General features: G+C 47.6%; 2 protein-coding genes across 5 annotated transcripts in view; both read left to right on the plus strand.

Annotated features, from left to right (window-relative positions):
* Positions 1–8,800, plus strand: part of actn4 (actinin, alpha 4) — a 45,822-nt gene extending 37,022 nt beyond the window's left edge. For 2 of the 4 annotated variants that reach the window (XM_036535950.1, XM_036535948.1), the window contains exons 10-21: positions 8–238; positions 1,166–1,313; positions 2,285–2,435; positions 2,574–2,682; positions 2,811–2,951; positions 3,205–3,387; positions 3,625–3,759; positions 4,148–4,327; positions 4,508–4,654; positions 6,082–6,147; positions 6,681–6,839; positions 7,193–8,800. In XM_036535950.1, coding sequence (XP_036391843.1) covers positions 8–238; positions 1,166–1,313; positions 2,285–2,435; positions 2,574–2,682; positions 2,811–2,951; positions 3,205–3,387; positions 3,625–3,759; positions 4,148–4,327; positions 4,508–4,654; positions 6,082–6,147; positions 6,681–6,839; positions 7,193–7,351 — 1,809 coding nt within the window. In that variant the 3' untranslated portion in view covers positions 7,352–8,800. Of the gene's footprint in view, positions 1–7; positions 239–1,165; positions 1,314–2,284; positions 2,436–2,573; positions 2,683–2,810; positions 2,952–3,204; positions 3,388–3,624; positions 3,760–4,147; positions 4,328–4,507; positions 4,655–5,540; positions 5,622–6,081; positions 6,148–6,680; positions 6,840–7,192 lie in introns of all 4 variants that reach the window. The other 2 variants (XM_036535946.1, XM_036535947.1) reach the window with 2 other exon arrangements.
* Positions 8,801–10,401: 1,601 nt separating this feature from the next.
* LOC118782963 (SPARC-related modular calcium-binding protein 1-like) lies at positions 10,402–23,492 on the plus strand. Its single transcript, XM_036536599.1, has 12 exons — positions 10,402–10,482; positions 14,314–14,473; positions 14,917–15,032; positions 15,939–16,038; positions 17,120–17,164; positions 17,693–17,755; positions 17,857–17,946; positions 18,479–18,671; positions 18,931–18,995; positions 20,145–20,241; positions 21,175–21,476; positions 23,297–23,492. The coding sequence occupies exons 1-11, from the start codon at positions 10,402–10,404 to the stop codon at positions 21,473–21,475; spliced, it is 1,311 nt and encodes a 436-aa protein (XP_036392492.1). The 3' UTR covers position 21,476; positions 23,297–23,492.
* The last annotated feature ends 801 nt before the right edge of the window (positions 23,493–24,293 follow it).

The following is a 24,293-nucleotide window of genomic DNA, read 5'->3' on the forward strand; positions in this document are numbered from 1 at the left end:
CTCCCAGCTGCTGGAGTGGATCCGCCGCACCATCCCCTGGCTGGAGAACCGCGCCCCGGAGAAGACCATGGCGGAGATGCAGCAGAAGCTGGAGGACTTCCGCGATTACCGCCGCGTCCACAAGCCACCCAAAGTGCAGGAGAAATGCCAGCTGGAGATCAACTTCAACACCCTGCAGACCAAGCTGAGGCTGAGCAACCGGCCCGCCTTCATGCCCTCCGAGGGCCGCATGGTGTCGGTGAGGAGGACACCCTCATTCTCCACCTTTCTGCGGAAAAAAAAAAAAACACACACACATAAAAGCCTGAATGTTGAATAAAGTTTCAGATTCAGCATGGAGCAGCAGGTGGTACTCTGCTCAGTTTTATTCAGCCTGCAGCACGTGGGTTTGCGTCCCCCTTTGGGAGGAATGTGGTCTTCTGTCTTTTAATTAAAGCAGTTTACCTCAGATGCTCCAGTAAACCCCCTACCCTTTAGGTTGGTTTGTAGAGTAGAGTGTGTCATGTGAAAAGCAAAGAAAAGAAAAATCTTATCCTCGGCCTGCCAAGCAAATACATGTCATTCCATGTTATTACAGTAAATTAACATTTGGTGTCTTTTTACAATACAGTTCCTGTCAAAAGTTTGGACACACCTTATTAAGATAATGGGAAACATACATTCAAAAAGACTTAGATTTAAAGACTTATCCTTAAATTCTTGAATTTTTTCTCTATAGACAACAATAAATACTAAAAATGATGCCTATGTATGAATTTCTTTCCCAAAAAACTTTAATTTTTTTTTTTTTTAATTAAAAATATTTCTTGGCTATTTTAAAGAATATAAAATATAAGAGTTTTGAATTGTTTAACACTTTTTTGACACTGCATAATTCCATTTGTGTTATTTCATAGTTTGATGTCTTTGCTATTATTCCAAAATGTGGATAGTAAATAGTAAAAATAAAGAGAGAAAAGTATGTCCATAGTTTTGAATGGTACTTTGTAGTGTACTATTTATGGTAAGGATCAGAATGGCACACTGACACATTTTCACACTTGGCTGTCTCACACCCCATTAGTCACTATGACACATGTTGCTAATCGTTATAGCTCGTCATGGGTGCTTTGTCGCCTCATCGGTCTTGATTGGTTGATGCTGATGACTGAGTGTTCCCGTGCAGGACATCAACGGGGCGTGGCATAACCTGGAGGGGGCAGAGAAGGGCTACGAGGAGTGGCTGCTTAACGAGATCCGGCGCCTGGAGAGACTGGACCACCTGGCCGAGAAGTTCCGCCAGAAAGCCACCATCCACGAGTCCTGGACCGATGGTACCCTCACACGAACGCTCTTCAAATTCTCTGTCTCTCGCTATCCTTCGTTCTTGTTCTCTCTCCCTGTCTTTCAACCCTTCAGTTTGCCTTCTTACAGGGCCCTGATTGGAGGTACCCTTATTCACAATATTTAGCTTACATTACATTACATTCATTTAGCAGACACCCTTATCCAGAGCAACTTCCCGCACGAAGTAGCAGAAGTGTATCCATTCAAGTTGAATGAGCAACAGTGTCAGACCAGGCTAACAACCAGGCCTGGCACTATGGGGGGTGCTTAGGGTTGCATTGCACCCCCAGATGGACCTCAGCGCATCCCCAGTTGTCTCCTTATATCCCGATGTCTTCGTAGTATTTATGACTTTTTGTGCACCCCTGTGGATTGCAGTTGTACCCCTGTGTATTTTCTCCTGACGCTGAGCCTGCTAACAACACTCCCAGACCAATGAATGTCAGCGTAACACTATTCAAGCCCTACCACAAGTTAACTTGAACCTGACTAGACAGCCTAGAACCTAAGGGAATCCAAGTACACGCACTCCCATACATCAGTCACTAGATCAGAATCCAAAATGCATGACGACACATGAAATAAGCAAGTAATACAAGTAGCAGGTGTTAGTGGGTGAGGAATGAGGTGGAACCAAGGTCCAGTCTGAAGAGTTGACTCTTCTGTCTGCATTGGAAGGTGACCAGTGATTCCACTCTCCTGACCCCCGTGGGGAGTTCATTCCACCACCAAGGGACCAGTACAGATAAGAATCCTATCTGAGTGGAGTGACCCCATCGGGATGGGGGAGACAGTTGCCCTGTGGTAGCATCTTGTTTCTGTCCTGCACACTCCTCTGTCTGCACTGTACCCTCTCTCTGTTTCTCTCTGAATCACGTCCTCCCTTCATCACAGATCTTTCCTGATCTTGCCTCCGGGCTCCTTACCCCCCCCTCCTCTCCCCCGTTTCCATCCCCAGGTAAGGAGGCCATGCTGACACAGAAGGACTACGAGACGGCCTCCCTGTCGGAGGTGAAGGCCCTGCTCAGGAAGCACGAGGCCTTCGAGAGCGACCTGGCCGCACACCAGGACCGCGTGGAGCAGATCGCCGCCATCGCCCAGGAGCTCAAGTAAGAGCAGGGGGGAAGGGGGGGAGAGAGGGAGGAAGGGAGAGAACGGGAAGGCCTTGAGAGAATGCAGTAAATGTGTGTTTTTGTGATCTGCCTCTTTGGCTCTGTATTGACTGATCCTCTCCTTTCTCCCCTCAGCGAACTGGATTACTACGACTCCCCCAGCGTGAATGCTCGCTGTCAGAAGATCTGTGAGCAGTGGGACGCCCTGGGCTCCCTCACCCAGAGCCGTAGGGAGTCTCTAGAGGTGCGGAACCAAGCGACCGATCCCACTTAAATAGCAAGAAATTCACTGACACTTTTTAAAGTATGAATCTCTGCTGACGAAAGCCAGTCCATAGGAATTATACCACCACTCTGCTCTCTCCTACACAGAGGACAGAGAAGCAGCTGGAGTCCATTGACGAGCTGTACCTGGAGTACGCCAAGAGGGCGGCGCCCTTCAACAACTGGATGGAGGGAGCTATGGAGGACCTGCAGGACATGTTCATTGTGCACAACATCGAGGAGATCCAGGTGAGGGAGAGAGGAGGAGAGAAGCTTGTCCCAAAGGCAGTGCCACAGATGGCGTTCTTTGAAAGTTTCACTAAGTTTGCATTGACGTTGTGATTCAGCAGGACTTTGAGATCCTTAGATCTAGATTAAGTAATGGAGATTTGTAGGGTATGAATCCAATGTACTGTCAGTCTTTTGAGTATGATCGCAGCGGCGGTAATATTCTTGCGTGGGTCGTGACTCCTTTGTCCCTCTTTCCTCCCTCCCTCTGCAGGGCCTGATCACAGCACACGAGCAGTTCAAATCCACCCTCCCAGAGGCCAACAAGGAGAGGGAGGCCATCCAGGCCATCCAGGCGGAGGTGCAGAAGATCGCCCAGTACAACGGGATCAAACTGGCCGGGAGCAACCCCTACACCTCCATCACACCCGAAAGCATCGACAGCAAGTGGGACAAGGTGTGTGCATGTGCGCGTGCGTGTGCGTATGTGTGTATATATGTGTGTGTTTGCATTTGTGTGCATATTTGCATGCGCTCTCACTACAGGTTAGTGAGCTCTTAGATCCTGTCATGTCGAATTCATACTGGTGTCTGACTCTGTCGCCACCTGTGGTTATTTACGGGTACTGCAGCCTGTGGCCAGCTAGATGCAGCAGTTGTGTTGACTCTTGCGCCCCCTTCTGTCTCCCCACAGGTACAGCAGCTGGTGCCGCAGCGTGACCAGGCCCTGCAGGAGGAGCTGACCCGGCAACAGTCCAACGACCACCTGCGCCGTCAGTTCGCAAACCAGGCCAACATCGTTGGGCCCTGGATACAGAACAAGATGGAGGTCGGTGGCCGTGACTGTCTTTGGCTCCGCTTTACCTCTGCCCTTCATCTCTTATTCTCTCTTTGTTAGTGTAAAACATCTTTAGGCTAAAGGAATCATACATCACCGATCTCTGCTTCATACATCTGCCCAGCTTTTTATGTAGTGCTACACTGTGTGTAATGTAGTTTTTCATAGGCTTTTTCTGCCTTACTCCCAGTAAGAGAACAGACGTGTGAGGGCTTAATGTAATCAGTTTGCATATCCATCTCCAAACATAGCATGGGCACAGAGATAAGCTGACACTGGGCTGCAGATTGAAGGCGTTACAGTGAGTGGAGGGTACTGAGAGAGGGAGTCTCTGAAGGACGCGGAGCGTGTTTAACCCGTTCTTAATCCCTGTGTGTAGGAGATTGGCAGGATATCCATCGAGATGAACGGGACGCTGGAGGACCAGCTCACCCACCTGCGGCAGTACGAGCAAAGCATCATCGAGTACAAGCCCAACATCGACCAGCTGGAGGGAGACCACCAGCTCATCCAGGAGGCCCTGATCTTTGACAACAAGTACACCGCCTACACCATGGAGGTACGCCGACCGCATCTCTCTCTCCATTGGGCTGTCACTGTCCACAAGTTCATAGCAGTGTACAACATCGCATAACAGTGTGATGTTGCTGTTCTTTGTCTGCCTGTCTGTTCACAACTCACATTCTCTTTCTCTCTGTCTCTCTCTCTCTCTCTTTCTCTCTTTGGTTCCCTCCCCCAGCACCTCCGTGTGGGCTGGGAGCAGCTCCTCACCACCATCGCCCGCACCATCAACGAGATCGAGAACCAGATCCTGACCCGCGACGCCAAGGGCATCAGCCAGGAGCAGCTGCACGAGTACCGCGCCTCCTTCAACCACTTCGACAAGGTCAGGGAGGCCGGGGAGGGGGCGGAGCTCTGGCGCGAGGAGTGTAGGGGAACAGGGCTGAGACAGGGGGGAGGGTGTGGGGTAGAGACACATGAGAGCACCTGCGATTAGCATGCTGAGAATGTTGTGTGACATCTGTGGTGTAGCGAATGAGGCACAGTAGGTACTGTGTTGTTAAAAGCAGGAGCTGTGACCGTAGACTCTGGAGTGCGCTTTCGAGTCCCTCAGTCATTCTCACACTCTCGTGCCCCCCCCCCCCATGTCCTCTCCTCATCACCTCACTGTTTCAGTGCTCGGAGGCATTACACTTTGAGTCAGAAGAGCAAGGTGCTTGTGAACATGCACTGCTGGGTTTTAGTTATTCATGTCAACAAAATCATCTGCCTCATCAGGAGAAATTGAATTTAATTCAGAGTGGCAGGAGTGTGGATTGTTTTCATTTGCATGTATATTAGAGATTTGCATAATGTTACAGGAGACGTTCTGTCAGAAATCTGATTCTGGGCAGAAGCCAGACAGAGAGAGGGAGACAATTTGGGTGTAATTTAGGTCTGAATTTTATCAGCTTCAGTTTGTGAATTATGTGTAGGGAATAATTAGGAATTGCAAAACCATCTGCGTGTCATTTCCATTGCATCCGATTTGTCATGTGACTGTTTCCCATCATGCCCTTTAGACACTGTCTAACATTCATGGCGTTTGTCCCCTCCATTCCCCCCTCCCCAACTGTATCCCCTCATGTCGCGATTGTCAACTTCACTCCCGTCCATTCCATGGTCCCACGATCACCTGACCACCTGTCATCCTCCCACCGTCGTCATCTGCACCGCGATTTGCCGGCTGCCTCACGTGGCCCGTGCTGTGATTGGCCGTTCCCCAACCATAGGATCACAGTGGGGCTCTGATGGCAGAGGAGTTCAAGGCCTGCCTGATCAGCTTGGGCTATGATGTGGAGAATGACAAGCAGGTATGAACAGAATGAGAAAGGTACACAGAGAGGGAGAAGGTCCCCCTTGTTGTAGGGGGTCTGTGCATTCCTGTCTCGACCGCAGCTTCTCCTTGCACTCGCTTGCTCCGACGACCTGCTGATTTATCCCTCTGGTTTTAACGCCTTTCTTAACTGCTCTGATTTTCTCTTTTTTTTTCCCCCTTTTTTGTGCCCCTGCATCACCTTGCTCTGTGCACGTCCATTTTTCACTCCTCTTCTCTGGTCTGTTTCTCTGCCCCCTTCCCTCCACCTGTCTCCTCCCTCCTCACATCACTGCGCCCTGTCTCTCTATTTCACTGTTGTCTGCCTGTTCTCTCTCTCCCTCACCCACATCCTGGTCGTTGCGCCTCCTCCTTCTCCCCTTCACCCGTCACTCTTCCATCCCTCCGTATATCTTTCCCTCTCTCCATCCATCTCTTCCCTCCTTCGCTGGGCACAGAAGCGCACGGGGATGATGGACAGCGATGATTTCCGCGCTCTGCTCATTTCCACGGGATATAGCTTGGTACGGCCGTTTTGCTCTCTCTGTCTGTCTGTCTGTCTCTCCTTTCTGTCCCTGCCTGCTGCGCTGGCCACTCCTTACTGCTGGGCTGCTCTTGCCCCGCCTCCAGTCACTCAATGTGCCCTTTTATGACCAGAACTTTGAACACACGGTTTGAGAACTGGACTTATGACCAGAAGTTTTCAGGTTTGAACCCTGGATGAGAGGCTACTGATGCACCTTGAAGTGTAATAACAATAATGTGGTGCATACAGCTTTTTGAGATACAGTGGCACAAACACCCCTTGAAAGCCTGCCGTACTGGTCAGTACATGTGGATGTTGCACTATACTGTAAATGAAACAAGTTTGTATTATTTACATTTGGATATGTGTCAGCCCCAGACACAATCTTTTTTGTAGGCATAGTACTGTGCTCTTACTGGAAATGGATGTAATATCATAGTAACCTTGGAACAAAGTTATTAGAATTTAGGGGGCTTGTGTACTCCCCCACACACCTCTGGTGCCGGGTTAACCTCTTGCGCTGGTTTCCAGGGCGACGCTGAGTTTGCGCGTATCATGGGCATCGTTGATCCCAACAACAGCGGGGCGGTGACCTTCCAGGCGTTCATCGACTTCATGTCCCGGGAGACCACCGACACAGACACGGCAGACCAGGTCATCGCCTCTTTCAAGATCCTGGCTGGTGACAAGGTGAGTAGCGGGTGCTTAAAGACTGAGACAGAAAAGTAGAGGAAGAGATGAGAGGGGTCGGGACTGTGAAACGGATAGGGACCGAGGGATGGGGACTGAGAGATAGGGGGAGAGGGGTGGGATGGTGAGAGAGGGCAGAGACTGAGAGAAAGAGGGGTGGAGATCGATGGGGACTTAAAGAGACAGGCTGTGAGTGGGAAAGTGTGTGGCCTCTACTGTGTGAGGACAGGTAAGTTGTGCCATGACATAATGCAGTCTAATGTATGGGCAGCTGTTAGTGTGGATATGTTAGAGACTATCTCTTCGACTGTGCGTCTCCCCTCCGACTGACTTTGTCTCTCTCCGCCTGTCAGAACTACATCACAGCGGAGGAGCTGCGACGGGAGCTGCCCCCGGACCAGGCGGAGTACTGCATCGCCCGCATGGCGCCTTACACGGGCCCCGACGCCGTGCCCGGAGCCCTCGACTACATGTCCTTCTCCACTGCGCTGTATGGGGAGAGCGACCTCTAAAAGCAGAGCGAGGCGGGCAGCCGGAGGCGGTGGGGGGGTGGGGGAGGACGGAACAAGGGGCGCGGCAGCCCAACTTGCATTGCAAAGAGCAGTCTGCACCCCTCCAGAGTTTCCATTTGCCTGCTGTCATTCATGGGGAGCGGTAGCGGTGGGGAGGGGTGACTGGCTGCATTAGCTTTGTGATTTGACTCTGGCCGCTTAGAGCAAGCCAGGAGGCCTGAAGCAGGTTAGGGAAACCAGGGAGCGGGTGCCGACTGCCCTAGAGTGCGAGTTCAGCCCTCACCCCTCTGCCTCTGATTGGAGGGAACAGGCTATTTTGATGCTACTTTTTTTGTTTTGTTTTTGTTTTTATTTTTTGCTGGGGAAGTGGGGGAGGGTGGGGAGGGCATTGACGGGGTTTTGGCTGTATGGAGATGTGCGCAGTAAGGAGCACAGAGAGAGCTTATACAGAGGGATTGGTTTAAACAGAGAGAAATAACATGTATCCTCTTAACCTGTTTTGCTGGATAAGTGGATCTCAGAATATCTAACCTCAGCTTCTTTTTTTTCTCTCCAGCAGAATGTGAGTTAACAGGTTCAGTGCTGTACATACTTATTTTTCCAATACACAAAAAACACATTCAATTACGGTTGCAGGCTGCTGGGGCTTCAGTCAGAGGAAATCCTTTTGAATCAAGTAAAGCACAGTTTCACAAAGAGCCCAGTACTGTAGATAGGTTTGAATTGCCACGAGCCTCCATTAGGACCTTTTAAAATTTAGTGAAAGTTCAGCTTATTGAATGACGTCTTATCTGAGAAGTTAAAAAAAAAAAAAGTTCAAAAAATGAATTAAAAAAAATAATAAATTGAATGAAATCAGGGGGAGTGTTAAAATGTGCCTGTGTGTTTTGGGGGCTACACCCCAGTCTCTCTTTCTCATCCTTCTCTCTGTCTCTAATCTCCATGTCTCTGTGACGTTAGGAAGCGTGCATGGGTGTGAAAGGGGAGGGGGGGCAGATTCTTATTAAACATTCCATTATGTCTTAATAATATAAGGAAATTACTGTCTTTGATCTATGCAATCGATTTTCAGTTCATAATCTATATATATTCTATATCACCATGTTCAGAGAAAGCAAATGACGGCGGGGAACTTAAATGTTAACTTCGAATTAACTGAGTAAATGAAGAGGTAGAAAATGAATGCTAATGTTCCTGTAAAGGGGAGGGGAGGGAAGGGGAGGGGGGAGGCTCTTGGGAGAGGGACCCAAAATGAGAAGAGTTGGACCAAAAGCTTGTTCTTTTTTTCGCAAGATTAAATACTATTGAACTTTGGAATTGTGATTTTTTTTTTGTATTCTTTATAATATCAAACCTTATCTGCTGTACTGGAAACTGCAAAACAGCCTTCTGTCTCTTAATGAAAAGTGAACTTCACGTGCACACATAAAATTTCCTTATAAAATATTACTACTTTGTTTCTGATTCCTTTGTGTCTGCTTTTTTGTTCTGTAACAAATCAGACATTTTTGTTACAGAATACTGATAGTTTTATTACACTGATATACTATATGGTTACTCTGTACTAAGTATTACTGTAGCAAAATTTGGATTCCAAATGACTTGCATGATATTCAGTTTCTTGTACTATCACCTTAGTAGTTTCAGAATTTTGTAAACGTGAACGGGAAAGTTGGTGTTAAGGGCAGTTATTGAATTCCTGGTTACATTACATATAATACTTCACAAACCAAGCTGTAATGTTATTTTGGGATATTAAATTCTGAGATGAATGCTCTGATGACAGCTTCTGCCAGTGCAACAAATATGTCTTCTCCATAGCCAAAAGAGGCATGTTAATGTTACTCTATTTGGTCATGATATGTTTTTAGTTAAAAATAGTTTTTTCCAGGGTCAGCTATGTCTGTGACATTTATTTAAAAAGACAGTTTTGGTAAATGAGGGATTTATACTATGTTGTGCTCCTAATGGTAAAACGGCTAACCTAAATGCAGACTGTTTTAACCGTTTGCTTGTAACATGTTCAAAACGCTTAAAGTGAAAAGACATGAGACGGGAAAATACGAAGTAACCTTTAAGTGTGGTCACATGAGGGAGCTCAAGAACTCGAATTTTGTTGAACCTGTAACACATCCCACCGTTTTAGCAATTAAATTGAGGTATTTAGCCAAAATAAACAGCCGTTTAAGACTCGTATTCAGGAATTTGTTGATTCTCAATTTATCACAGAAATATTATGGTTAAATGAAAGTTAAATGAGTAATTGCAAGTGCAGTCAATCTGAAGCATTGTGTCAAAGCCCCTCTAGAAATGCACATATAACCAGGATCTATTCTGCTTCTGTATTTAATCCAAAGGTTCTTTTCTACGGCAGAAGTATCTTAACGCGGTGTAATTACGTTTATGTGGCATATATAACTTGCTGTAAGTGAATCGTATACTACACCGACTGTTAGATTAGAGGTTTAATACACTTAAGATGATGGAAATGGTAAAAACGAGGAAATATTCATTTTAGAAAAGCAGAACTGAGGAATAGATGACAACAAGTGGGAGTGCGCAGGTTCCCGGAGTGAGTGGGTGGAGGGTGGAAGAAAAACAGGGATGGAGACAACCCAAAAAAGATGACTGAGGGTAGGAGAGAAGTCGGTGAACGATCAAAACGTGTGGCTGACTTAGACTCAGGGGGGGGAAACGAATTCCTTTAAGAGCCGAGGAACGGGACAACTACACGGGGATAGGAAAGAAACACTGACTGAGAGCGTGGCGAAAAATAAGTTTTGTTGCATGTCGTGGACTGTGTAAGGTTTTATGCTAACTTTTACGCTAAGGTTCCGGTAATTGACAAAGCGTCGTGGGGTTTCGCTCGCTGACGGGGGGGAAATAAGGATGCTGTCACTGTGAGGGAGGCTTTTTGAAGAACGGGGGTGGCCGCGCAGCTTCGCCGGGGTCCCGGCTCGCACGTTGGACGGAACGCCCTGCCCGCCTCGCTACCCGCAGATTTCAGCAGGGGCGTCGAGCCGCGCGCGTGGATCGCGCTGGTGGGCAGCATGCTCGCGCTCTCGCTGCTCTGTCGCGTGCTGCCGCTCGTGCTGCTCGCGGCGTCGGTTCAAACGGCGGACAAGTCGCAGGTGAGTCGCGCCGTTTAGAATGGTTTCATCGCGAAGCATCTATAATATTAGTTATAAATCATTTTTGGCCCGTTCAGAAGTATCGCATTTTGTTTCATTTTTTTATTGCTTTTAATTGCTTTAATTCTTTGCATGCCTGTTCGCCCAGTCAACCAGACTGAGAGTACAGTTTGATATTATTTTTGTTATTGCAATTATTATAGATGTATTATTATACTAGATGTTGTGGTAGTGATGGTGGTATTCTGACCTGATGCAAGTTCAAATGATCATTTTACGCCTGAGCATGTTTTTTCCATTTGCATCATAAATTTAGTGCTGATCGTTATGCTGAATGTAAACAGCTGGTGTGACTTTCACTGGCGAATAGTGGGCTGAGAGTGCGCTGGCTGGCGCTCCACTGCGTAGCCGAGGCGGGTGTTGAGTTTTATCCTCACGCCTTGTGGTCACGGTCGCGGAGCAGACTCCAGCATCCCCCTCCCTCCCTCCCTCCTCGAGAGTTAGAGTGGAATCTGTGAGTGGCTTTCAAGCATTCGCTCCCTGGGGAAGGCCCTGCAAGCCATAGACAAACACTGGCCAACCAGACCTGACCGCAGAGAATATACAGAAGCAATTATACTTTCTTGACCTTGGGGAAAACAGGTGTGTGTGTTTGTGTGTGTGTATTGTGTATATGGCACTGCATCATGTCCATGAGAGTGCAGTGAGAATTCTTTATATGTACCGGTGACAGGTCCCCTGTCTGCATCTCTGTGTGTTGTAAGCGCACGAGCATGACGAAATGTCAGGAGTGAGCTGTGTACATTGACATGACAAAGCATCCTAAATAACTTGAAATCCATTTCTCAGGTGAGGGACTGAGATTTTTAACACTCGTAAAAGAGGGACCTTTAAAACAAACTAGAAAAAAATATATTAAAATTGAGATATGCCAGCCTTTCAGCAGCGTTGCAGGGAGTCTGCCCAAACATCGTATTTCACCACCTGAGGCAGCTCTCTTTAAATTTATTTATATTTTCACGTGTCGTTATAAAATCAGTCACTCCAACACTGTTACTTGAAACACTAAGCCCTGTGTTGCAACTCTGAGCTACTAAGCACACTGTATGCTAGACCTCTTGTGCACTCCCATGAAAGAGACAGCAGCCCAGCATTCAGTGACATGGTGTGCTACTGAACACAGAATAGCCAGGAGGTGAAAACAATGAGATACTGAACACAGTGCAGACTTACACCCAGACTGACCCAGCATCTACACAACAGAGAAGACTCTGAAGCCCACATTATAACCCTGAACACTAACAGAATGAGACACTGAACACCCTGAGCCTCTGAAGATGCGGCAACACACCATCTCTCACTTTATCTCTGCTATTCTACTGTTAAAGGGCTATCCCGTACTTGGCAGCCTTCTCGATTGAAATTTTAACATTGTATTCATTTTTTTTTTTTTTACTTTTTTCTCTAAAGGACCAATTGATTAATTAATGTCCTGCGCTACTTGCACAGAGAGTTCTTTCAGTGGGTTTTTTTTTCTAATAAAACATTATATAAACAGTGAAACGCACACCGTGGCCGTACTGGCAAACTCTCTGAGTTATGACAGAAAAAGAGAGTGAGAGAGAGGAAGGGGGACAAAGAGGTATTGAAGATAGACCCTCAAGGACATCTGGGTGTGCTTCAAGTGCCAGCGACAGAGGCCTGTGTGTGCGTGCGCCCTTCTGCGTGTTCGACGTTTGGCTTAAAGTGAAGCTTGTGGTACTGGGAATGTGTTAGCAATTTAGCCCAGGACTTGTAAGCTAGCATCTGTGTACAGGTCCCTCCCTCTCTCTTTCCCTCTCTCAGTCTCTCTCACTCATATTCAAATTCAAAGGTGCTTTATTGGCAGGACAGACAAGCACTGTGCTGCTAAAGCAACAGCATGGACAATGCAGCAAATAATCCAACACTACCATATGAATTAAAAGAAAACACGCACATACATACATATGTGTGTTTTTGGAGAAACACTCCAAAATCTTGTGGAAAGCCTTCCAAGAAGAGTGGAAGCTGTTATAGCTGCAAAAGGGGGACCAACTCCATATTAAAGTATATGTATTTGAATACAATGTCATTACAATGTAATGGTCAGGCGTCCGAATACTTTTTTCCATATAGTGTATTTAATATACAATTCACTCTCTCGCACACAATGTCTCTCTGTCTCTCTCAGACTCTTTCTCTGTCAGCACCCAGAGTGGGGTTTCCAAGAAGCAGCCATGTGGCACCGGCCTATACAGCGTGCCTCTCCGTCTCCGCTCCGTGTGTGTGTGTGTGTCTCACCTCTGAAGTGCAGCAGAGTGTGAAGCGGCGCGGCGCGGCGTTCAGTGACAAGCTAAGACGGCTCTCGGGGCTTCTGAGGACAGCCGAGCGGAGAGCACGTCGGCCCCCAGCGGCAGCTCCGGAGCAGGTTGAGCCACAGCAGACATTGTACAGCGCTGCAGTGATCTCTGAGTCTGTTCAACAACAATAGAGCCAGAGCAGCCAGAGTGGCTTCTTTGATTCCTGTCACAGTGGCTCAGCGGGACACAAACAAGGGGTGGCTGTGGGCACGGACAGACTTGTTCCAGCGTGGTGATAACGTTACACAATAGCTATGAACCCGTTAGGTGTCAAATCCAGTGGGCTGGCTGAGTAGAGATGGTGGGTGTCGTGTGCAGAGCCGGCAATAGATGTGTGTGCGTGTGTGTGTGTGTGTGTGTGTGTATGTGTGTATGTGGATGTGAACAAACAACTAACTGGTACATAAGTATTTCGCAACCTTATCTTCACGCTGGAGAAGTGTCGTACCTGTCCATAGCCTCCTCTCCTTGCTGTTCTGCTGAGCCTCTATGATAGGGGGTGAAGAAGCTGTTCTGGTTCCAGTTAGTTGTCTATTTGCATCCACTGAGCTGACTGAGCAGAGATGGTGGGTGTAATGTGCAGAGTCATCAATGGGTGTCTGTGTGTATCTTTGCAATTTTGGGGGTGGTTGACTACAGCACTTGAGCAGTGTATGAGCTCCACCCGGCAGAGCCTGCACCTAGAGCCCAGCACTGTGCTGTCTGAAGCCCAGGGCAGCTGTGATTGTAAGAATCATTTTAGCAGGAGCTCAGGGCCCCGGGTCCCTCCTGGGCAGGTGGGTTGCGTGACTGCCGTTGCAGACAGGACAGATGAGAGGGAGCACAAGGTGCGCACACACACGCAGCGAGCGAGAGTCATGTCTGAGGAGTGTGTAATGGCTCCCTCAATTAGTTCCGTTTGTTTGCAGAGCAGTTAACAAAACCAGCTCTTACAGGTACTGAGTGGCAGGGAGAGCCAAGATACACACACGTGCACGCACACATACACACACACACGCACACAAACACAAACACACACACACAGGTCGTCTGCTCATGCCCCTTTTTCTATTACAAACACAAACACGCTCGCCCTGGCAGTGCTGACTGCAAACTCCCTTCCCCCTCTGACACACCCCTCGCACCTTCTAACTCTCCCTCTTTCCTCGCTGTGACACTGGGACACTGTTCCCAGGCCAGGGACACACCTGCAGCCACCAGGCAGGCTCCTCAGCCGCAGCCAAGTTCCAAAAAAAATCTCAGTTTTCCTTTCCGTGCCGCTGTCCCAGAGCCAGTCTGCCTCCAGGACAATGCGTGAATACAGGTACAATACAGGTCCTGGGTGTATGTTACAGTGTGTGTATACATCCACGACACTGTGGCAGCACATCAGGCCTTGTGTATGAATAGTGTCAGCGCTGATCCGTCTGGAGGTCAGTGCTAAAGGTAACTTGCTGCTCTCGCTCTGCAGTTGCTGATCTCCGAGAGCATGTGCGTGACCAACTGCACCAGGGGGCGCCACCGAGCAGTGTGCGGCAGCAACGGGCGGATGTACAAGTCGCTGTGCGCTTTCCAGAGAGCGCAGTGCCTCAACGCGCAGCTCAGGAGCATGCCAAACTCACACTGCAAAGGTGGGAGGGACACTGAGAATGCCCAAAATGTCTGTGTGTGTGTGTAAGTGTGAGAGAGAACTTTGAACTTTGGTAATATGCGAAAGAAATGTAATTCAGATCAATGCTGCACTCTAAGGTTGACTGTGAGAGGAAGAATGAGAGAGTGAGGTAGCGAAAGAAACAGTGAGAGGACCTCTGAAACTGAAGGAAAAGGGGAGAAGCAAAACCAAAGTGATGGAAAGAAGAAACCAGAAGAGGAGTGTAAAAGGAAAAAAGAGGGAAAAAAGCTGAAGAAGGGGGACAGAAAGATGTTACTAGCACTGTTGTATATGTGTTGATCGCATTACGCTGAGGTTTTAGTAACAAAGATTAGAGAGGGGTACATTCTTCATAACAACACAAAGATGAGAGGCCAGAGGCACCACAAATAAGCTTAGCTGTCATTGCTCTCTGCTCCACAGAGCCAGTACAGTCCAAATGCCAGCTGGCTCGTACCCAGGCCCTGGAGTCCAGCAGCCCCAGCGACACAGCTGCTGTCATTGTCCCAGAATGCAATGCAGACGGAACCTACTTGCAGGTACTGACTCCAAGCTCTGGCAGGACACTAAAGTCTGTATTCGCACACACACACCGGCAGTGCATACGGCTGTGACTGTATGCACAAAGCGAAAGCAACGACCAAAAGTTAACTTCAGCATTCGCTGAGAAAGCCAGTGAAACTGCCTCGCAGTGAATTTCCCATTCCCTTCCAACCTCAGCGAAGACAGAGAGATAAGTGGCAGCAGTGAATAACAGGCCGCTGGGCATGTCACTCGGGTGACTAATTGCACACCCTCGGTGAAAATAAACAGCACCTCCTTTAGCGGTGAAGATGGGGCCTCGTGACGCCCCTGCCGGGTTTCGTAACGCTGAATGACGCAGAGCTCTGCTTCGTCTCTGCCTACCGATCGGCATAGCTGGGAAAGAGATGGACGCAAACCCAGTGCGAACGCTGTTTATTTGAATATAAGTGAGCCACGGCACTATGGTTACGCCCGCTGAGCTCTTGGGGAGTCATCACAATGGAATGGAGCAGATCTTGGTGTTCTTTTCGATTGGGGATTGTCCTCCTGCCAGCCATAAGAGGGGTGTATGGGTGGGGGCGCCGTCAGTTGATTAGATGGTTGAAGAAATTGAAGCATGTTAGCATGCAGCCCAAGGGCAGTAACAGGTGAATAGGTGTCAGGGTCTATAGAAGTGCCAACACTGCATTATACTACAGCTAAACAGTGGGAAATATCAACAAACGAACAGCAATGAGACGGTGCCAGGCAGTTCCTCTGTAGGGCCAAGCGGAGAAATGTGGGCACCTGAGATTGAGTGAAGCATTGTCCTCAAGTGGCCAGACACCCCCAAACCCCCAACCGCCCCCCCCCCCCCCCCCCACACACACACACACACACACACACACAATCCCAGCCCGGTCGTGTCTGTGTACCGCCAGGTGCAGTGCCACAGTCAGACAGGGTATTGCTGGTGCTCCACTCCGGATGGGAAGCCAATCGGTGGTACCTCCATCCTTCATCAGAAACCCAACTGCACAGGTGAGCCAGCAGCCAGGCTCTCTCACCCAAGGAGGAGAGTACATTGTCTATGCAAGGGTCAAAACGCCGGGGGGGGGTTAAAGTAGAGATTCTTCCATCAGACATTTGTGTCTGTGTGCGTCTGCACATTTATTTGTCTCTCCACAGTTCATTACTGCTGGTGGAAGTGAGTAGTTCCAGCAGTGTTTGCCAGTCCTGGTCACAGAGACCCACGGTGTGTTGGGTTTCATTCTATCTGAGTTCTCACTTGTTTAGGTTTGTTAGTCAAAGCTGCCCTTTATTTGAATAAATACATGTATTTATCTCTGTTTAGTCTTATATAATTATTTGTGAAGAAAATATGCTGTTACAGATGTGTTTGTACTAATATGACAAGACGAAAGCTGTTCGATATACTTTATGTGAATTCAGTATAGCTGTCACAATTAAATGTTATTAGTTGTTTGATGTCTTTTTGTAGGCCCCATTGAACAGGTAATTACTCTTAATTGATTAAGGGGACTATTTGTTTGTATTATTAATTTATTTAAGGGAATCAAATGAATAGAAATAACGTATAATTCTGTTTGAGCAAACATATTTCCAACACCCCATATCTGTAACTGAGAACTGACAGCAGACATTTCCAGGAATCCAAACACCATCAGACTTAATTAACTGAGAACTCAATTGGAGTGAAAGCCAGCATGCACAGTGGGTGTCCGGGACCGGGATTATTAAACACTTGGTTTTAGTGTCATTAGGTGACCACTAGAGGGAGCCAGTGTAGAAATGAGCTGGAAAAAAAATCCAAGGAGGATTAAGATTCTGAATGCGCTACTTGATTTGCAATAAATTGATGGTAGATTTCAGGTAAGCCCTGAGAGAGACACAGAATGTTTCATACCATTTTATTATAATTCAGTGCAATAAGTAGTGATTTTGGACAAGGCTGTCATTATGATTATGATCATTGCTGTTGTCTTCGGGAGATATGGTATGTCTCTTGAATGAATAATACCTATAAATGAATGATATGTGAAGCCTACTATTGCCTAATTGTCATGCTCATTAGTGATGGATATTTTCTTGTGTCAAAAAGGTCAGTTAACTGAAACTCAGTCCAATATGGAGTCAGCTCCAAGAGGTAAGACTATATGAGCCTACTGTTACAACCTTAACAGTGGTTTAAGCCACCAGGCCTCAGAGCTCCATTAGAACCGGAACCACTATTTATATTATGATAGGAACAGCCATTCTTTTACTAGCAGAGTTCGGTGGTTAATTAGGGTAAAACTCCTGCTAAGGTTGTTCCATTTAGTCCCACTGGGTCAATGTATGAGTGTCCTTTCATACACACTCAGCACACTTACAGACTCAGATATATCCACACACATGCAAGTATGAACACACACACACACACGCACACACCCTCACCCACACGCATGCACACATGCACAAATTCAAGTACTTACACATTAATATATAATGTATGAAAATCCACAAAATGCAGACACAAATGCCAGTATGTACACACACATGGAAGTATGCATGCATTCAGCACACACACAAAAACAGTATTTTCCTTTCTTTGCTTTGTCTTTGCTGTGCTGGGAGTAGATAGCTCTAACCTGAGTAATAGTGGCCTTTGAACTGTTCCTGTCTCTGAATGCAGAGGATGGAAGCAGGCTCAGACCCACCACTGACCCAGCCAATGCCCCTCCACTGCGTTCTGCAGGTACGAGAGAACCACACTGCTAAAGCTCTAACAATCTTCAGTCTGTGGCCTCCATTACCGAAACACCTCATTCTACTGACGTCTTTTTCACTTTCATGTAGAAATCACAGCTCCTCCATTTTGGGTGACCATACTGTTGAACTCTGACCCCAAAGGGAACCGCTCTTCCAAGCATCCCACAGGTGACCTCGGTCAGCTTGACCAGATACGTGTATTGACAGCCAATTCAGAAAGAGATTTGCTATGCTTCGGCCTGTGAATTAGGGATTTATGATTAATGTCTTGCTTAGTGCGTAGAGGCTGAGTGTAATTGCTCAGCGTGTCTAGACACTGTCTGCTCTTACCATCAAACTTTTCAGCGTGACCTCAATGTATTGCATGTGTTAACTTTGCGTCTATAGGACCAATTACAACTAATGTAGTCTTTTAGCCTGCATGGCAATTATGATGATGGGTCTAACTCCGGATGAACCATGGCTGTTGTAATTGCTGGTGTTATTCATTAGACAATCCCAGAGAGTGCCTCGGGTTCTCATTAAATTGTGAAATATTAAAGTTGACATTAGTGTAATTGTGCTGTAATGAATCAATCGCTCAGTTAGAAATGGCGCGGTTCTGTCTGACCTCCGGCCCTGCGCCTGGCAGTGCGGAGGGTGTGCGTGAGCTGACCCCGTTCGCGTGCGTATGTGAACGTGCGTGTTCTGCACGTGTGTGTGCCCGCAGACACCCCCCTGACGTGTGAGCGGGAGCGGGCGGGGGCGCTGGCAGCGGTGCGCCACCTGGGGCAGGAGGAGAGGTTTGTGCCGGAGTGCAGCGTGGACGGGCGTTACAGCCCGGTGCAGTGCCACGTGGCCACCGGCTACTGCTGGTGCGTGCGGGTGGACACGGGACGCCCTCTGCCGGGGACGTCCACCAGGTAACGTGCCGAAGGCCAGACACTCTGCGCACACACACACACACACAATTCCTACGAATGCACACATACACACGTGCCTGCCACTTACCAATCACACATACGCATATGATGTACTGTGATTGAATTATCGTGATGTGGTTGGAAAGAATGGCTTGACGTGAAAAGGCCCTGGAGGACAGAGAGTGAGCAAAGAAAATTAGGCTCTGGTTAGGGCCTAAATGAAAGAGAGGGCACAGTGCAACCCTATGGCTCTCTCCAGGAATCAGTTGCCGGACTGCACAGCCGGGGAGACAGACAAGCGCTACGGTGACAGACCTCTGCCAGGTGAGCCCTTCTCTCACTGTTTGAGCTACAGTATCCAGTGCTGTAGTGCTCTCTCTCTCACTGTCTGAGATACAGTGTCCGGTGCTGTAGTGCTCTCTCTCACTGTCTGAGATACAGTGTCCAGTGCTGTAGTGCTCTCTCACTGTCTGAGCTACAGTGTCCGGTGCTGTAGTGCTCTCTCACTGTCTGAGCTACAGTGTCCAGTGCTGTAGTGCTCTCTCTCACTGTCTGAGCTACAGTGTCCGGTGCTGTAGTGCTCAATATCTGTCTGAGCTACAGTGTCCAGTGCTGTAGTGCTCTCTCTCACTGTCTGAGCTACAGTATCCAGTGCTGTAGTGCTCTCTCTCACTGTCTGAGCTACAGTATCCAGTGCTGTAGTGCTCTCTCTCACTGTCTGAGCTACAGTGTCCAGTGCTGTAGTGCTCTCTCTCACTGTCTGAGCTACAGTGTCCGGTGCTGTAGTGCTCAATATCTGTTTGAGCTACAGTGTCCGGTGCTGTAGTGCTCTCTATCTGTTTGAGCTACAGTGTCCAGTGCTGTAGTGCTCTCTATCTGTCTGAGCTACAGTGTCTGGTGCTGTAGTGCTCTCTCTCTCACTGTCTGAGCTACAGTGTCCAGTGCTGTAGTGCTCTCTATCTGTCTGAGCTACAGTGTCCGGTGCTGTAGTGCTCTCTCTCACTGTCTGAGATACAGTGTCCAGTGCCCCAATGCTTTGTCTCTCAATCTCCCTGTTTAATTGCACAATGAAATCATATTATATCTGTTTTGCCCCCTCGTTTTCTCTCTCTGCCCTTGCCTTTTTTATGTCTGGTTTTTCTTTCTCTCTTCCTTTCTTGTTCCCTTTCTCTTTGGTCAAGATCTGCCTCTGCTCAGCCTGTCAGTGAAGACACATTCTATTCATTTGTATTTAATTTTAGGGTATTAAATCAAATCAAGTTTTATAACTTTGTCTCTTTATCCTGAAGTTCCAAAATGTGTCTTTTGATATTTGATTCATAAATGGGCTGAATTAGATTAGTATTAGCATTAATATCATTATTAGCATCACATATTTATTTAAGAATAAAATTTCCCTTCCTCATTTCCTTCCCTCCCTCTCACTCTCCTTCTGCCTATTTCTGTCCCTCTCGTTGTCCCTCTCTGTTGCAGGGTGCCCCGGTGCTCGTAAGAAGGAGTTTCTGCGGAGTCTGGTGCGAGCTCTTCAGCAGGAGGCCAGACAGGCCGGAGGAGTGCTCGGCCCTCACCGGTCCGTGTTTCGCCTCTCTCACAGCGTCTCCGAGTCTCACCAGCGGCTCCCTCCCAAATTCCGTTTCAGAAACCTTAGAAACAATGCGTAATTGGCACGATAAATTATTTCCTTTATCTCTCTTTCAGATAGAAAGTTCTGAGAGAGACTTTTATCTGTAGCATCCCTGCTAAATGGGAAACCACTGCAGTCATCTGGCTCAGATCAAATGGTAGATGTGTGTGTTGTGAAATTGTCAGCAGATACTTATCTCTGATTGTTTTCCTCCTGCTCTCCCCACAACATAACTGTTCAGTTCCAGTGGTCAATTCGTATTGTGTAGGCGTGCTTCAGAAATTGTGGTTTGATCTTGTGGCAAGCAATACACTTTTACAATAAGAGTGCTCTTGTGAAAATACATTTTATCTCAGCAGCTGGCAGCTCATACATATAGATTGTTCGCCGTTTCCCAGCTGTGAGGTCCATACGAAATAAGATTTTCCCATGGTGCCTGCCAAAGGTTTATTGTGTGTCTGCAGGAGGAAATTCATGAGCTTGTGTTTATTAGAACTGACATTTACCCTCAGCTTGGTATTCCAGACAGGTCACACTAGCCCATACAGGACTTCTTGGTATCAAAATAAAACTTTCTTGAGAAAAACTAAAAGTATAAGAGAATTGGTTGCCTTTATTGATCAGAACCTTAAGGATTAATTGGTACAAACCCATGTGAAATGCTCTGCTTTCAAGAAACCACAGCTTATACGCATTTTCTCATAACAGGGGTCCATTATGTGTCTGAGAACAGGGAAGTAAAGATGTTGCTCAAATCTGACATAAATAATGTAGCTCCAGTATTTTATATAATTGTCAGACAGTATAATTGTATGATTCCTCAGAATCGAAAGTTCCATGTCGCAGCATAAGAGGTTTCCTCTGCCCTTTCTTTCTCAGGGTTGAAGACCTGCCCATGTCACTTTCGGCATCCCCCACTCCCTCCACCCCCTCTCCCGGCCCGTCCGAAGGAGGCGCGTCGGGCCCGGGCGAGGCCGAGAGGGCCCTGCGGTGGTACTTCCTGCAGCTGGACGCGGACGGCAGCGGGGTCCTGAGCGAGCGGGAGGCCCGCCCCCTCCGCCTCTACCTGCGCCGGAGGCTGCGGCCGCGCCGCTGCGCCAAGAAGTTTGCGCAGCACTGCGACCGCGACAGCGACCGCGGCCTGACGCTGGCCGAGCTCACCGCCTGCCTGGGGCTGTGAGGTGAGACCCGGGGGGGGGAGGCATCATGGCTGCGCAGGGTGTGTACGGCTCTGTGTTCTGCTAGATTGGATTGCAGAATTTGTGTCCCTGGTAGGTATGATCAGTTGTTTTGAATTAAATTAATTCCGGTGATGTGATTTGGACTCGGCATATTGCATTTGTGCTAAGCAAGAGAGTACAATTTAACCTGTAGATCTCAACGGCATCCCTATGTAGTTACAGTATTGTAGTGTACATCAGTTAAATGGTATTATCAGTACAGTGTTATCAGTGAAACGCAGCTGTGGTTACTGGAGATGTTGTACTTTTTACCTTACGTTTTTTTTGCTTTGCAGACACCCTGGTCCAGAGTGACCTGTGTATCTTAGGTGTAATCCATGTAGGCAGACTGTGAGATCAAGGGTTAACAGCACTGCCCACCTAGGAGTCAAACCAGCAACCCTTTAGTTATTACCTGCTTTTTACCATTACACCACACTGCTGCCCCACCAAAGGGAGGTGTGGAGGGATGGAGGGCAAAGCGAGTGTGCGGAGGTGCATTTTGAGGAGGAGCAAAGGGGAATTTGAGTAAATCATTTTTAGAGGTTGAGAGAAAACTGAAAGAGTTTTGCATACATACGCAGGGCAGTGCGTAAGGGTACCCTGAGCAGGCCTAACAGTGCGGGACGGTCTGTGAGGCAACGTTTGCCTTGTCCAGCCCATGTGGCAGTCACAGCTCAGGCTTGCATGGTGGGTGTCTGTCTGCGAGCAAGTTTGACTGACACATCCTTATCTGTCCTCCTGAATACTGTCAGGGGAAAAAAAAAAAACATCCCACCAAAATAAGGAGCTCCATACACTATCAAGCAACATCATCTCCCCCTGCGGTAAGAGATGTGAGAGCCTGGACAAACTGTGTGGGTGTGTGTTAACAGAGTAACAGAGGACGTGTGTTCTCGCCCAGATATCGAGCCCTCTCGGGTCTCTCAGGCAGCTCCCTCGGCGCTTAAGGTCGGGCCGACCAGGCCCAGATGTGTGGGCGCCCTCTCCCTCTCTCCCCGTCCCCCTCTGCGGAGCGAGAGAAGCAGAGAGCAAGAGAGCGGAGAAGAGAGGCTCTTTTCATTCTGTAGGCTGGCGCTCACGCACGAGAGACTGTTGATTTTGGCCCCATGTCAGATAAATTAAAATATTGGCGTGTGTTTATGTACATAATAAAACCAAAATAAACCCAAAAGCGAATTGGCCACCCCCGCCGCCCGCCGTCTTTTTTTTTTCCACCAATTTTTCAGTCTCTTAGCTCAAGCATGGGTGACAGCCGAGGAAAACTCAGTTGAGGAGGGAGAAGTCAGGTGAGAAGTGTGGCAGTAAGGCAGGCCAAATGTAAATACTCGACCAGACCCTTGCTCCTCTCTCTCTCTCTCTCTCTCTCTCTCTCTCACACTCACACACACACACACACACACACACACATACACAATTTAACTTAACTTAACTGACGTGTGTGCACGTTTGGGGTGGGTGACAGTGGTGCCGAAGAGGAGGAATCAGCCTAATTATTGCAACGGCCTCCCGCCGACAACTCAAATCATTTGCACTTAAATTCTCCACATTTATATTCATCTCCCAAAGCTCTTCTCACAAGTTCACAAATCAATAATTCATTGAGCTTTCATTTGTGTGAAATAGATACACAAACACTTTAATAATAACGGTGGGAAAAAATGGTGCTGGTCATGCAAAAAAAACCTTTACTAAGTTATACTGGGTTTGACAGTAATTATTTCAGTGTATTATGTACATTTGCCTATGTCTGTGTTTCCTTCCTTCTCGCTGTCTTTTAGGCGTTTCATCCTCTCTACCCCAAGCCTCACCTCTGCCCCACCCCCACCCCCAGTCCAGCAGGGAGAAGTTGATCAGAAATTGAAGCACAACAGGAGAAAAGGCGGCGGAGATTGGAATTCCTCCTCGACCCCAAGGCCAGCTCTCCATTCTCACATGAAAACCCCCTCAGCACTTTCCTCACTCTCATCTACACCTCTCTCGCACTGTTCTACTTCTCTGTCATCTATATGTGTCCCTGTTGCCTTGGCCGTTGAGTAGAGCACCCTGTCATTTATTCAACAATGTCATGTGGTTTTTCTTTTGTATTAACCATTACATGTATATACCATGGTCCTTTTTTTAATCAGTATTATCATACACATTTATTAAAATGTAAGTTTGTTTGCCATTCGAATTAAATGAATCATGAACACTAAAATGAATTCATTTTTCACAGGATGTTGCTAAATATAATGCACCAAGTCCTTCAGATAACAGCTGTTATCAAAGAAAAGAGTGGATCGTCCATCTCTTCATTGCCCTGATGTCATATGTCCACTAGGGGGAGCACATGCTCCCCCATTCCTGCTGTGAGGCTTTGAGCTGACACTGCTGATGGACATGAGAGCTCAGGAGGTTCCCGCATAAACCAGGCCACTGCTCTGGGAGCCCAATGGGACTCAGGTCCCTAAAACTAGCAGCCCATGTGTCAGAGGCCTGGATGAAGTTTATTTATAAATCACATGCCTAGACCCAGGCCTGTATTCAGTCTAACTGCAGTGTGCCTTGACTTTTGCTTTGAGCAAGGAATTGAAGTAGGAATACATGCATTTTTTATTCAGTTCTTTCACAATATTGGCTGTTTTTTAACAGCCAAATTAGTGACTCAAAGTTAAGGACAGACCTCTAGCTGTGGCACTTACTAAAATCTGACTGTAGTTAGAACCTGGACCTTATTTTATCACACTGCCACCAGTTACAAAAGCACTGCCAGGTCTGGACAATGAGGCCAAGGCA

The sequence above is a fragment of the Megalops cyprinoides genome, chromosome 9, assembly GCF_013368585.1.
Source record: "Megalops cyprinoides isolate fMegCyp1 chromosome 9, fMegCyp1.pri, whole genome shotgun sequence".
NCBI lineage: Eukaryota > Metazoa > Chordata > Actinopteri > Elopiformes > Megalopidae > Megalops > Megalops cyprinoides.

What these genes read in the sequence shown, in the direction of transcription:
- LOC118782963 (XM_036536599.1), top strand. Translation starts at nt 10,402, where the DNA reads ATGCTCGCGCTCTCGCTGCTCTGTCGCGTGCTGCCGCTCGTGCTGCTC. An exon ending in TATGGAGTCAGCTCCAAGAG is followed by an intron (nt 17,165 to 17,692) that starts GTAAGACTATAT and finishes CTCTGAATGCAG; the next exon opens with AGGATGGAAGCAGGCTCAGA. An exon ending in CGGTGACAGACCTCTGCCAG is followed by an intron (nt 18,996 to 20,144) that starts GTGAGCCCTTCT and finishes TCTCTGTTGCAG; the next exon opens with GGTGCCCCGGTGCTCGTAAG.